The following is a 14,052-nucleotide window of genomic DNA, read 5'->3' on the forward strand; positions in this document are numbered from 1 at the left end:
GCTGAAGGACATGAAACTTTTGAAAACTTAGCTTATGTTCTCTAACAAGGGTTTCTAATTTTTTGAGAGTTTATTGTATAGCTTTTATAAACAGAAACTTACCTTCATTTGTACCCTTAAATGAAAATCTGGTTCCTTCATTTGTATGAATTGTTCAGTGCTTTTGTCTTGCTTATTGGAGCAAGAAATGCCAGACTGTTGAATGCTTTTGAAAACCTGCTCATTTCACTACCTTGGCTGCTGGAGAACTAGATTGATGCTACCTCTCTTCCAAAATTCAGCCCAATATTTCCCAGAAGTAAAACCAGAAACTTTGCAGCAACATTTATTGGCTGGCTTTTTGGGGGTGGAACCTGGAATGGTCTCTTAGTTTTAAAACTGAACCCCAAAAAAATCTCTAGAATAGCCATACAAGCAAGGAAATTATGGGGGAAATAATACAAAGGGATACCCTACATCTACAATTTAAAATGGGGACAGCATATGCTAATATGTGTTGACTGTATTTTTTTGAAATGGTTTTTTCCTTGGCTTTACTTGGCTTATTGTTTTCTGGCTGTCTCTTATTTTTTGTTCTGATACAAGGAGTGCATGAGGACAATTCTTCTTCAGTGAAATGTAAGGAAATATAAGGGAACAGAAGAGGAGGATTGTCTTCCTCCCCTGCTATCATCCACTAGCTTGTGCTTTTGAGGAAGAGTAGCTGTCCTGTAGCTTACAAAAAAGAAGTCAGACCACTAAATTGCAGAGCATGAGAATGGTTCTTGGACCTATTTATAAAAAAAAAAGGCATTTTTTGTCTCATGTTTAATCTCACTTGAAAAAGGAGGGTTATTGACATACGTCATCATCATTTTAAATTAATTTTAAAAACAAAAACCATAATCTTCAAACCCTTCTTCAAGGTGCTAATGACAGACTTGACCTAACCACTGCATGGGAGCAGTGGGGAGCATGGGGAATGCAGAAGACAGCGTTACCAGGCAGCATGCCTCTCCCTCTCTGGAGCTACTTCCTACCTTCTGAGATCTAATGAATTGTTGTTATCAGCTTTTAGGAGCTGTTAAGCCCTTGATGAAGATTTAGCATAAATTTAATATTGAAATTAGTCCCAGTATTATTTATCCACTACATGAGGGAGATGGAGAGAGGTGCATCTTCGTTCTGCTGGAACATTTTAACTTTTTTCCTAATATTATAAAGCAAATGTACAGTTCAAAACAAATACACTTTAAAAGACAATAACTTTAAGGAAATATGTAACTGGCCTTGTAGTATCACATGCTTAGTCTTTTCCTGGGAATTTTGTAAGTTGAACTTAGCATCTGCTTACTAGATACTAGTATAACAGTGATTGTTGAACTTCCTTTTAATACCTGTTTAACATAGAATAAACGTTGTGTTTAGAAGATTAATGTGGACAGAGGTCTTGGAATGAACTTCTCATCACAGCTGACGAAGGCCAGGCCTGAGCATACTGACTTTAATCCAGGACTGTAATTCAGTCTGATCACCATATGCGTAGTCCAGCATAGCTACAACTGAGAAAAATGCCGGAAGTAGCCTACTGAATAGAGAACTATCTTAAGACCAAATGGAGTTGCCTAAGGAGTTCTGGCAAAAGGAAGAGGCACTACGGAGAGAGATTGGAAGGAAGGTACTTAGGTAAGGAGCTTGATCCTGACACCCCTACTGATGTTTTATGTAGCCTTTTTGTCCCACACAGGGTAAACCACTGAACGCATTTATCAGGGATGAGTATAGTTTAAAGAACTATCAAAACCCTCTTATCAGAGCTGTGAGTCTTCCAGCCATAATAATGTTATTAGAAGACAGTTCTTCCTCATTCACATATTGTGTTAACAGTTATATGGAAAACATGTATCTCAGTGGAGGAGCACTTGTGACCTCTGATAACTTTGGGACTTACCATGGTGATGCAGGTTGCTGTGTTAGTGTTAATGATTATGGAATGTCCGTTGCTTGCTTATCGCCATGTGATCTACCTAGTATCATTCAAAGATTTAGGTAACAGTAAATGAGGTGATTTATGGTTTTTTCTTAACACTAAAGGTATAACAGGTGCCTAGAAATAAAACTGCTTCCGTCTATCAAGTCCCCTAGCTTTAAGAGGATTTTTTTTCCCCTTTTTTGGTTTATATGCAAGCTTCCCTTTCCATAACACTCGATTTAACGAAAAGAGGTTCTTGCTTTGAGGATGTTGAGCCTTTGGTACTGAAGTCTTCTTTTGGATTTTGTTTAATTTAATCAGCAAGTTAATTTTAGTTTTCTTCTTGTATACTGACAAACATAATTTTATCTTAGGTCGTGCTGTTGCCCCTCTGGCGTGGGTAAAATGGGTAATACAGCTGCATTATGTATACACTAGTCTAAACAAATCATTGCAGTTGGGAAGTAGGAAGAAACAGAGGGTGTCAACTTCCATCTCATGTTTAGAGCAAAGGTTTCATTTTTCTGTTTTTCAGTGTTAATACAGACATCTTATTACTGAATTTTGACTTGCACCAGAACTGATGTTAATCAAACTCTGTCATGTGCTGGTGAGTTTGGAATGACTGACTTACCCCTGCTTTTGTACTTTAAAGAATATTGTGATAGCAATGAATGTTTATGATGCAGGATTTGTAAAATATTGTCATAATGGTCTGGAAAGTGTGACCAAGCATTTCAAAGACAGTTAAGATAGGAGAAATGTGCTGATAAAGGCACATGATGGGATAAATGTGTCCCTGGAGAGTGGGGTGGTGGAGAAAGTTTCCAATTGCTATGGGTGTCTAAAGTAGCAGTTGAGTTGTGGGGAGAATAAAGCCAAGTGTGGAGAAGAAAAAAAAGAAGATTATTTTGAACAGAGAAGAAAAGGCAGTTCGGGGAATTACTGAGGAGCTTTCTTTCCCAGGTTACATTAAGGACTTTTTCCAAGGTGATGCTTGGTAAGTGAGGTGGGTTGTGTGTGGGCTCACTACTTTGAATTTCATGGTATACATCCAGTGCTAGGTCTGAAAAGAGTTTGGGATTTAAAAGGTTCTTACTTGTCATACAAAAGAAAAATCTGAGATGGTCTAAGAACCACAAGGTACGTTGCTTCTCAAAGAGTATGTTACTCTCAGAAGTATCTTTTTTCTCATTATAGTCTTCTTCTATGGAAGTGTTTATTTTCGATGAGTTAAATTCTTGATGAGAGAAAAACAGATTGTTAATTTCAGAGCAAATTGCAAAGAACCTGGTGAAAGTCAGGTTTATGGCCACTTAAACAGGAGGAGAGGCATCCTTCTCATAACCTGCTTTGAATTGTTGCAAAATTGATGTTCTGTAGTTAAGGGTAATTTAGAAATATGTCAAAATTATCTCCCCCTGCAACTGTCTGATCTGCTTTGGTCTGCTGAGGCGTGGTTGTTAGGCTGGCTTGGGAGAGTGTTTGTTATGAACAGTGGCTGGGAATGTTCATGCTGGAGAATGTGTTATAAAACTGAGTCTTCATGGGTGACTCTTTCTTGTGGTCAGGTTGTTTTAGCCTTATAAGGTAACAGTAGTGTTTATTATAGATTCAGCTTAGGGGAGTGAAGAAGCTAAACCAAAATACCTGGCAAAAAAACGAAGCCAGAGGAATGCTTGAGACGAAAAGCTAGATTTGTTGGTTAAAGCTTTGCAAATTCAGATGAGCTATTCTCACCACCACCTTGTATGCTGATCTGTGCTGTAAGATATGCTGTTAGATAAACAAATAACCTCCACTTAATTAGTGTTGAAATTAGGAAAATCGATTGATGTATTCTATTACATACTGGCTTGACAAACTGACAGTTACAGCCTAGATGCCTATAAAAGCATTAGATTTCCAGTCTTCCGTTTGCCTAAATCTTACAATTTTGTGATACCTGTAAGGCAGAATATTTAACCCATTTGCAGTTTACATTTTCTGTGTGGAAATATTTTAATTAATCTAATGGAAGTAGTTTTGCTCCTACAGCTTTAATTTAGAAAGATAGTCATTATATGTGTATAATTGGAGGATTGAATGTTCTCTTTGAAATATTTGTGCTTTATATGAAGTTTTAGCTTGAGAGATCTTGCCTCACCTGTATCTCTGATAGTTTATTGCTGTCTTGTTTATCTGCCATTCAGTTTTTATATAAAAGACAACAAAAAATTTTAATTTGTCCATGTTGAGGTTTAACCCTGGTGGCGAGCTGTGCCCCACGCAGCCACTGGCTCACCAGCCCTCCGCAGTGGGATGGGGTAGAGGATCAGGATGGTAAAAGTGAGAAAGCTTGTAGCTTGAGATAAAGCAGCACACAAGCAAAGCAAAACAAGGAATTCATTCACAGCTTCCAATTAGCAGGCAGGTGATCGACTGTCTCCAGTAGAGCAGGGCTTCATCGTGTGTAATGGTGACTTGGGAATCAAATGCCGTAACTCTGAATGTCCTCTCTTCTTCCTTCTTCCCCCAGTTTTATTGATGAGCATGGCGTCATATGGTATTGGTCACCTCTTTGGTCAGTTGGGGATGGCTGTCCCAGCTGAGTCCCCTCCCAGCTTCCTGTGTAAAGATCTGTAATGATAGTGATGTCTTATAGAAGAAACAGTGATTTCTTTGGTCTGTCATGTAGAACCAATAATTACAGAGGGAAGTATGCAAAATCCCAGGTCTCGTGGATTTTTATTAATTATTCTTGCTCTGTAGTTTCTGTGGACTGAGACAGATCTTTGTACAGTGAAAAAGTTTATCATCTGAAGACATCTGCTCACGTAAAAATGCATTTTGAGAGAATGTCATGTCAGAATTTCCCATTAATTATTTTTTGAACCACTGTATGTATAAACCACCCATATATACATAAAGGATTGGCTTTACCAGGATAAATTTTCAGAGGTGTAATATCACTGAATTATAGATTGGATTAACGAGGGGATCCAACCCTGTGAACATTGGGTTTGGGAATTGGTCAGTCTTTTAGCTGAGCCCAGTATGTATGGGATTTAATACACTTTTGTTCTCCTGCTCTAAGCGTCCAATCTTGAGCTTCTTGAATGAGGTTTCTAAAGTTACAGTAATTTGAGGTAATCAAAGTGGAAAAAATATCTTCCAAGGGTGACTCATTCCAGACGTAAACACTGGAAGTGAAATGGAGAACTCTATACGCTGTTTACCATCTAAGGAAAATAACTTTCTGAAATCCAAAAGGCTCAAAAATAGTTGTGTGCACATACTACTGCTAAATATCAAATTCCCTAGTTAGCTTTTCCATTCTTGGGATTTACATTATCTTTTAACATGAGTTTTATCTAGGGAAGACTAACCCATGTGGCTAAGTGAAAGTCATGACTCCTGTATAAAGGCAGAATGTAGACCAGTGCCGTGTAATTACTTATAAGTATAAAGTACATAAAACCGAGTGGGGAAAAAAAGGCAAAGCTAGCATGAGTAGATTTGATTTTACAACATAGTGATATGAATGTGCTCAAGAAAAAACTGAAGGCCTTGCAGGCATGAGAATACTGAAAATCTGCTGTAAATACAAGACTAATGAAGATGCATAAGTCTCCTTGTCTTTACTGTCACTTCAGGGGCAGCTTTCTCAGGGTTTTGTACCATATACTACAGAATGCAGTAAATTATATTGTATTAAATAACAGGTTTGTGCAATATGATAGTAGCCTCATCAGAATTCCTCTGTTTTGAGGAATATATATACATACATATATATACATACATAAAACAATATATACATACCTGCACAAACCTCCTCCATAATGAGAAATTCTGAATTGGAATAGCTTCTTCATTGATTTCGTATGTATTTTAATGTACTGTTTTCAATTACATGTTCCTTTCAATGTGCCTGTAATGGAGTTTCAAGTAAAAATTAGTTATTCTGGAAATTAGCTTATTTTGGTGGTTACAGCTGAACATGCATAACAGTGATTTTAAGATGATAAAAAGAAATAAATTGTAAATCCTGTGAGATTACAGACTTCAGAATTTTTCTTTCTTTTTCCTATTAGCAGCAAAAAATAATTCAAAAAGGTAGGAGTTTTGTAATATGTTCTGACAAGTTCGCTGTCTTATATAAGATACTGTGTTGGCAACCTAGTTCTAAGTTTAATTCCTGCCTTTGTTTTATTTTAGGTCCCAAACCTCATTCCAGTTCTGATATTTAAATTGGGAAGACCTTTGGAGCCTGGTCTTTACAGGGATATATTGTATACATTGCCTACACTGGGTGTACACAAGGTCAGAATGAGAAATTTATAGTAAAGCAAAAGCTGTATCAATACAAGCTCATTTATTTATAAAAAATCACTCTGAGTAATGCATAGCTTGCTTTAAATAACTGATTTGTAAGCTTCAGGGTAACTGAAGCTAATATTTCGGATGGAGTATGACATTTTAAAGAGTGAAGTATGCATTATGCTTTACTGTCTGCACTGTATCATCTTTATGTATATATCATAAGGTAATGCTCTTGGATTCATTGTGCAGTAAAGTTTTTTCAAAAAATGACATCCAGTTTCTTTCTGACATAGCAGTTGGACAGTTACATCCTTGTTGTACTTGGTTATAAAATAAGGGTTAGACTATTGATTAGTCTTTGTTCTTGGATGTAAAAAATAGCAGTGACATTTGGTTAAAAAATTTCTTTCAGGTTTGTGTAGCTCAGATTCTCCGTGCCATATACACACTGGGGAGTACACCAAAGCTTAGAGCAATTGCTTTGCGGCTGATGACATCCTTATGGGAAAGACAGGTTAGAAATTCTTCTAGTGTCACTAAGATAAGTGTAGTTGAAAAACTTCATTACCTCTAGCGAAGGAAGGAAATTAATTTTGGAACATTGCTTATACTAGTATCTCATTACCAGCAGTAAGAAATAAGAGGTGAAAGTCGTTCCAGTATTGATTCTGTGTAAGTGAAAAATGCCAACAGTATGTCTTTCGTGAAGCCGGCTTTTCATTTCATTAGGTCTCAGACTGGAATTAGGAAAAAAATTGTCTGAAGGACAGCTTTCTGCTTTTCATAACGTGTAGCAAGAGCAAGACCGTAGTTACGTGGCGATAATTTACTTACCTGTTTATAAAGTAGAGATAAACATATGGTTTGCAAAAGCTGGTTAGATCTCAGTAGAGCCTTAGTTTCCAGTAATGAAAAAAAGCCAAGTATGGTATGCAGTAAAAGTGTTCAGAAGTCATGTGAAAGTGGTAACAATTGAAAATCCCGTCACCAGCTTTTGAAGGTGTGATGATAATTTTTAAACTAAATCTTTTCTAGGATAGAATTTACCCAGAATTACAGAAGTTCTTGGCAATGTCTGATATGCCCTCTTTGTCTGTTGACAAAGATGCTCAATGGGAAAAGCTGATTGCTAAAGCTGCTTGTATAAGGGATATATGTAGGCAGAGGTAAGTGCAAGTGTTACCCATCTTATGTCTTTGTAAGGGAAAACAATTTTTTTTTCCCAGAAAAGCTGCATAGTTATTTTTACCTGTTTTGTTCTATTTGTTGTGGGTAATATTTTTTCTAGTTGCATGAGATACTGACTCAGGCATTGCCAATCTCAGCAACTAGTAAGTTTTGAGATTTATGTTATATCTAATAGAAATCACACATAGAAAATCTTAAAATTAAAATGTCTTCGTTGTGAAACAAAACATGATGCTGTACTGATCCAAAAGCATACCACTTTCAAATTCTTAAAGTAAATACCCTTTTTTTTTTACTTCTTCAACCTTTTGTAATTTTTGTCAAACAGCATTTTTCAAGAAATTACAAAAAAAAAAAGTGAAAAGCAAGAGATAGATGTCAGTGCAGCTGTAATATTTTTTTTTGCCAGGTAGGTGATGTAGTGAGAGTTCAGGCATACGCATGTTCATTTGTGCATTTAGAAATTATTTGGATGAATAGCCAGGTACTATTTACCCCAGGTTTTTACAGAAACAGTATGAGGAACTGCTGAATTACCAGTTGCCATCTCCTCCACCACTGCCCAGTAAAATTGAATGAATGCTACAAGACTGAAAAGCAAGCAAGCAGTCCATGCAGTCATTGAAGGACAGGACTGCAGCAGCAAAAGATTTGGAAAAATGTTCCTATGTGACGTAAGAGGGCCAAAAGTCTTTTGCTGGCAGAATCTCCAATACACAGTAGTGAGTACTTATAGAGGAGTGCAACAAAGAAGCAAATAATAATTTCCTTAATAGCATACATGGATTTTCCTTGTCAGTCACTTCTTGAATGCTGTGATCTTTCAACATACTGAACATCCTTGGACAAAAAAACTTCCATAGCTTAACCACTTGGTGGTGTTTTATTCGGAACTTGAACCTGCTGATTTAATGCTCCATGTCACTCAGCCTTTAGAGCTCTCTATCATATCCTCCCTTGTATCTTGTTTTTCCTCTGTCTGAGTTGTAGTCTGTCGCCACTTAAACAAAACCAGTACTTCAACAGTTTTTATGCATCAAGTAGAACTTGTGTGTATGTAAATTGTCTTGAATCTTCATGTTTTTCCCTTTAGGCCATACCAGCATGGAGCAGACATGTTGGCTGCAATTTCCCAGGTATTAAATGAATGCACAAAACCTGATCAAGCTTCACCTGCTGCCATAGTGTTACAGGGTCTTCAGGCACTTTGTGAGGCTGAGGTAAGATTAAATTGGCTTGTCCCTGTATTTTGTGTTTTACCTGTGGCTCTTGGACTATTTTCTTCTAGTTGATTTCTTTTTTTCAGAGTATGTTGACATTCTTTCATGCATTTTTCCTTGACATTTAAAAAGAACAGCTTTTTGACATATAATTCTGATTGGCTGAAAACTATTGTTTTCAATTGTATATTATTTCATTTCTGGTATGTTCTTGCTGGCCTGAGAGCCAGAATGAGATCTTACTTGATCTCATTCATGTAATGTATCTGATAGGGGGTGAAGTCAGTTGTAATGGGGAGGCTTCTGTTTTACTCTGATGCATTTGTTACTTACTGATAAAGAGGGCAAGTAGACATTGGAACACGCTCCCCAGAGAGGTTGCGCTCTCTCTGTCCTTGGAAGTTTTCACATTCCTTTTGAATACAACCCTCAGCAGTAGGGTGTGATCTCATAGTGACCCTGCTTTGAGCAGGAGGTTAAACTAGAAACATCCTGAAGGTCACTTCCAACCCAGATTATCATGGGATCCCACATTATCCCTGAGTCAGAGCCAAGGCTCTTTGTTCCCACAGGGACATCCCAGACGTGGTAATGTAGGCACAGACATGCTATGAATCACAGTATAGAAAACTGTGGACTGTGGAGGCCATCTGAGTTAGTGGGCTGATGATAGCCTGCAGGAGTGTTTGATTACCAACTCTCTGCGAAACAGCACTTTTAGGTTTATCCACTTTGTCACTTTTAGTACAGTGTTTACTGCAGTGAGACCAAGCCAACAAAATCCAGTCAATGCCACCTTTATACATTTGAAATCATGTCAGCAAGTTCCAGAACTACATAGTAAATGATTAGCAGTCCATACACATTAGTATTCAGTATTGTTAAAAAGCTTCACACAATGGCTACTAAGAACCAGCTTATTCAGGCTAATTACTGTGTTTGTTTTTGGTGTCAAGTTTGGGTTTTCTTAAAATCACATAGATTCTTTGAGTGTTTGCCTCAGCTGGTATGTAAGCAGTGTTTTCCCAGGCTGTACTATATTTAGACTTTTTTTACGGCAAAGAAGCAGGAGCTGGGCCTATGATAAACGTTACATCCTACTATAAAAAACCTCACTTGAGAACAGATGTACTGTACTTCTGTTGAGAAGTGGAAGTCTGAGACAACTCCAGGTACTTGGAAAGGAAGGAAGGAAGGCAGGAAGGAATTACTTTGTGGCCAGGTACCAATTTTTCCTCTCCTAATTCTTAGCGGCCCTCCTCAGCTTGCATTGTTTGCTCGGTTTCATGCAAGTGTAATGTTCTGGGAGACCAGAGCTCCCACCCAGATATACTGACACTTAAATAAAGAATTCTCTTGTGGTTCGGTAAACTGGTTAGCCATTTGGATTAAGTAATGCAGTCTGTCCCTTATTTAGTATTTAGACTCCAGTTTTCAGTGCAGAAACCTTAAAAGGGTGTAATCATAGAGGCTGGCCAGAGTTTTGTTTTGGTGCTTCCTCTCTGCCGTTGTCTTAATAGCTAACCATGGGAATGTGGTATAATGTTTTTAAGTGAGCATCTTATTTTCAGTCAACTTCTGCACCATTACAACAAACTATGTTTTCGTATGTGCACTGCTGACATAATTTTCGATGGAACCCTATACACCATGTGGCTTTGAGAGTCTCAGAAAGCGTCCTTTGTAAAAGTGATGCCATAATAAAATGTGCTGTAACATTGATTTTTTTTTTTTTCTTTCTTTCTTTTTTTGGCTGAGTGTCATGGAAAAATAGATTTCCATTTTACTGACTGCAGTAATTGTTTTATGTAAAGTTAATGGCTTTAGCCGAAGTACATTCCACATGAATAGCAGTAAGAGTATTAGCTTAGCTTTTGTGGGACTTATAAGGGCTAGGCTTCCTCCCTGCCCCTTTTTTTTTTTTTTTTTTTTTTTTTAATTGTTTTATGTAAAGTTAATGGCTTTAGCCGAAGTACATTCCACATGAATAGCAGTAAGAGTATTAGCTTAGCTTTTGTGGGACTTATAAGGGCTAGGCTTCCCCCCGGCCCCTTTTTTTTTTTTTTTTTGTTAGATATAACAAAAGGCCTTTAATGAATAGTTTGCAGTGACATGCACACTGCACGCCAAAAATGTAAAATACACACAGTTCTTGCTAGGCCATATTTTCTATTGCTGGGCAAGTTTTTTTGGGGGTTTTTTGGGGGTGGTTTTTTTTTTTGCTTTCAAGGGCTAGGCTTCCCCCCGGCCCCTTTTTTTTTTTTTTTTTGTTAGATATAACAAAAGGCCTTTAATGAATAGTTTGCAGTGACATGCACACTGCACGCCAAAAATGTAAAATACACACAGTTCTTGCTAGGCCATATTTTCTATTGCTGGGCAAGTTTTTTTGGGGGTTTTTTGGGGGTGGTTTTTTTTTTTGCTTTCTTTCAGTGATTTTATCAACAGCCAGTGTATTTACAGTGAGGCCATCTATCCTGGTGTCTCAGTGGTTTCATGTATCAAGTACTGTTTGCAATCCAAGAAGCATTCAAGAATGAAAATGCTAAGCATAGTTTTTAAAACTCCTTTCCAAGCTTTTTGTGGAAGTGGTTTCTTGGTATTTATTCCCTCCGTCCACATTTATTTGTTTTATTGGACAGAATGAATAACAGCATAACAGAGTAATAGGAACTGAAAAGTTTTGTGAGAAATGATGTTGACTGAGTTTAACATTTAGTAGGAGTTACTAAATGAGTGAGTGTTAAACAGCATACACCTTAAAATGGTGAGTTTGCTATCAGAGGATCATTACCTTCCTCTTGGGCTCGAGTTTCTGCCGGTTTCGCTTCCTCAGATGTGATTTACTCCTCGTTCTCTTTTTGCCTTGCTTAATATCTTAGCCTTGGAACGTAGTTAACATCATGATTTCTATTAACTCTTTATCCAGTACTGTAGGTGCAATTCCTTACCTGTGCAGATCTGCTGTTGAAGAGAGCTGCCAGGGTCCCACATGAGCTCTGTATACATAAAGATTTTTCCACATACTGAATGAGTGAGTAAAATAGAATGACTTGGAATCCTACTGGCCTGCATTCAGTCTGATTGGTCTGGGGAACACCCACTGTCATTTTACTTGATTTCCCAGTTACCTTCTACTCCTCCTAAAAGTGGTGCTGCTGCCTTCCTGCCCCGCCGCATCTGAACTGTGTGATTTATGCCCTCACTGAATGAAAATCCTTTTACCAGCTCCATTTCCAAGTCAGCTACCAAAATCCATTTGAGTGCATCTTCATCACTGGTACAACTTCTGGTTTTTGAAAGCTGGAAATGTCAAATATATAGTGGCAATGTAAACTAAATTTTTCCTCTTATGAGTGCATTGTCTTATATCATAGAATCATAGAAGAGTTTGAGTTGGAAGGGACCTTTAAAGGTCATCTAGTCACAGACAGTTCCTCCTTTGGCACTTGCCTCTGCACCCAACCTCTTTTCATCTTGGGAACATTCACTACAGTGGCAATTTCATTTACTGTCACTGGATTAGTACGTGTTACATACTAGTGTGGCCTAGGTGGTGTTGCCATGTTATTTTCTTCTCTTCCTATTTTTGCTTTCCCAAACTTTGTCATTTTATGTATTTTGACAATTCACTTGCTTTTTTCTGAAGGCTGTTTGTTTCTCAATTCTAACCTTGTCTTCTGTTTTTGCTGGTAAGATAGCTAGTGCTCTTGCACTTTTTGTGAGAAATAGTATGCAGCAATAGCTTAAGAGACACTGAATAGCTTCAGAAGTCCCATCCTATCAATGTATTTTAGGTGGAGAAGTTACTTTTTCTATGCTTAAGAAAATGTTACTTTCTTCAGAGAACACAAGATGGCTTATAATAAATGTTGTCTTAAACTTTGTAATTTGAAACACTAACAGTGGCTTTTAACTTGCAAGTTTCTTCTCCTGTTTGGTCTTCAACTTCCTGTTGGATTCATTGTGGATACAAAACAAATTAAGGAAACTTGTAGTCCAAGTACTTAAAATCTGTTAGCAAAAACTAGAAAACTACTTGCATAGTTCACAAAAAATTCCCCTTTTATAACTGAAATTTCAGTGTAAGAATTTTGCATTTGAATGTGGACAGACTGTGTAGACTGATCACGGCTGAACTTTTTAGTGTGGAAATGGCAGTGAGAAATGATTGGGCTGTTAATCCTTGGAATTAATAGTAGCAATTCTGCCTCTGCGGCACCATCATTTTGTCAAATTAGCTGGTTTTGGAGTATTGGGCAAAATGTGGTTTGAAAAGAAGATGGTTTTATTTAAATTATTTGTAGATAATGGATTTGTCCACAGATGTCACAGGGCAGCCAGGGTCATTTTTCATTATCACAGAAATGAAAAAATGTGTGTCAGAGTCCGATACTCTCTGAGCGGGTTGTTTCAGATATTCCGTGCATGGAAGATTGGATGTGTACTATCATTTACTTGTTTGAAGATAGTTGTTACACAAGATTTATGATTCAGGAGGGTGATACAAAATATACCAAAATCACAATTCAAATGTAATTTACACTTAGCAAAATATAGTGATGGCCAGTCTGTAGAATATGCACGCCATCATGATGCTGAGCATCCCAAATTGCCGTAAAGAAATACGTGGGTTGAAGCCAGCTCAAGCCCTTTGCTCTTTTTGAAGTTCTTTTGTTGCACGTGTAGTTTTTATACCCTGTGCTGGGCTGAGCCACATATTCGTTCTCCCATAGGCTGATCTGACTGACTTAGGGACGTGTTCACATTCTTAATGAACTGGGGAGAAACACACCAACAGTTTATCTACTGAACTGTTTATAGCTGTGTATCTAAAACAAACGTCCTCTTCCTGTTGGGTCGGTTTCTTTGCAATGGCTGTGGTCAGTCTTACCCTGCATTATTCTCTGAGCTTTGTGGGCACATCACCTTTGCCCATCTGAGCCTTCTTCCGTTGTAGGGATTTATTGGTCAGTCATGGTGTGTAGCTTGTAGCACTTACACAAATCGATGATGTGCCCTTGACTTTTTGCAGATTGCAGGTATTTCTGTAGCTAGCTGTTAAGTGAACACTTTGCAATAGAGGATGTGTCTTGTGGGGTTTGCTGCAATTACATGTTCTGGAAAGATTCGCATAGGTTTTATTCTAATGGTAGTTCAGAGGAGATTCTGAATTTCAGGCAATCATCATGGAAGACGTGGAGCTGTTCTGCAATAAATGATGAATACCACGTGTTGACCTGATTACTGATGTTTCTATTCTCTGGATATACTTATGCAGTTTTAAGGTTTTAATAAAAGGCTAGAAAGGAAGACAAATAATTCAAGAGTAGCTCCTGAGGATCATTTTGGTACAATGGACTAAGGAATCTTTTTTGTATGTCTGCTGAA

At 37.7% G+C, this 14,052-nt stretch overlaps 1 protein-coding gene across 1 annotated transcript in view; it reads left to right on the forward strand.

Annotated features, from left to right (window-relative positions):
* Window positions 1-8,661, forward strand: part of LOC104492806 (focadhesin-like) — a gene marked incomplete at both ends in the record, with an annotated part of 15,271 nt that extends 6,610 nt beyond the window's left edge. Inside the window, 4 exons of the mRNA XM_010135405.1 lie at window positions 6,149-6,253; window positions 6,666-6,767; window positions 7,289-7,419; window positions 8,535-8,661. Of these exons, the coding sequence (XP_010133707.1) occupies window positions 6,149-6,253; window positions 6,666-6,767; window positions 7,289-7,419; window positions 8,535-8,661 (465 nt within the window). The remainder of the gene's footprint in view (window positions 1-6,148; window positions 6,254-6,665; window positions 6,768-7,288; window positions 7,420-8,534) is intronic.
* Between the last annotated feature and the right edge of the window lie 5,391 nt (window positions 8,662-14,052).

Source organism: Buceros rhinoceros, unplaced genomic scaffold (genome assembly GCF_000710305.1).
Source record: "Buceros rhinoceros silvestris isolate BGI_N320 unplaced genomic scaffold, ASM71030v1 scaffold6994, whole genome shotgun sequence".
NCBI lineage: Eukaryota > Metazoa > Chordata > Aves > Bucerotiformes > Bucerotidae > Buceros > Buceros rhinoceros.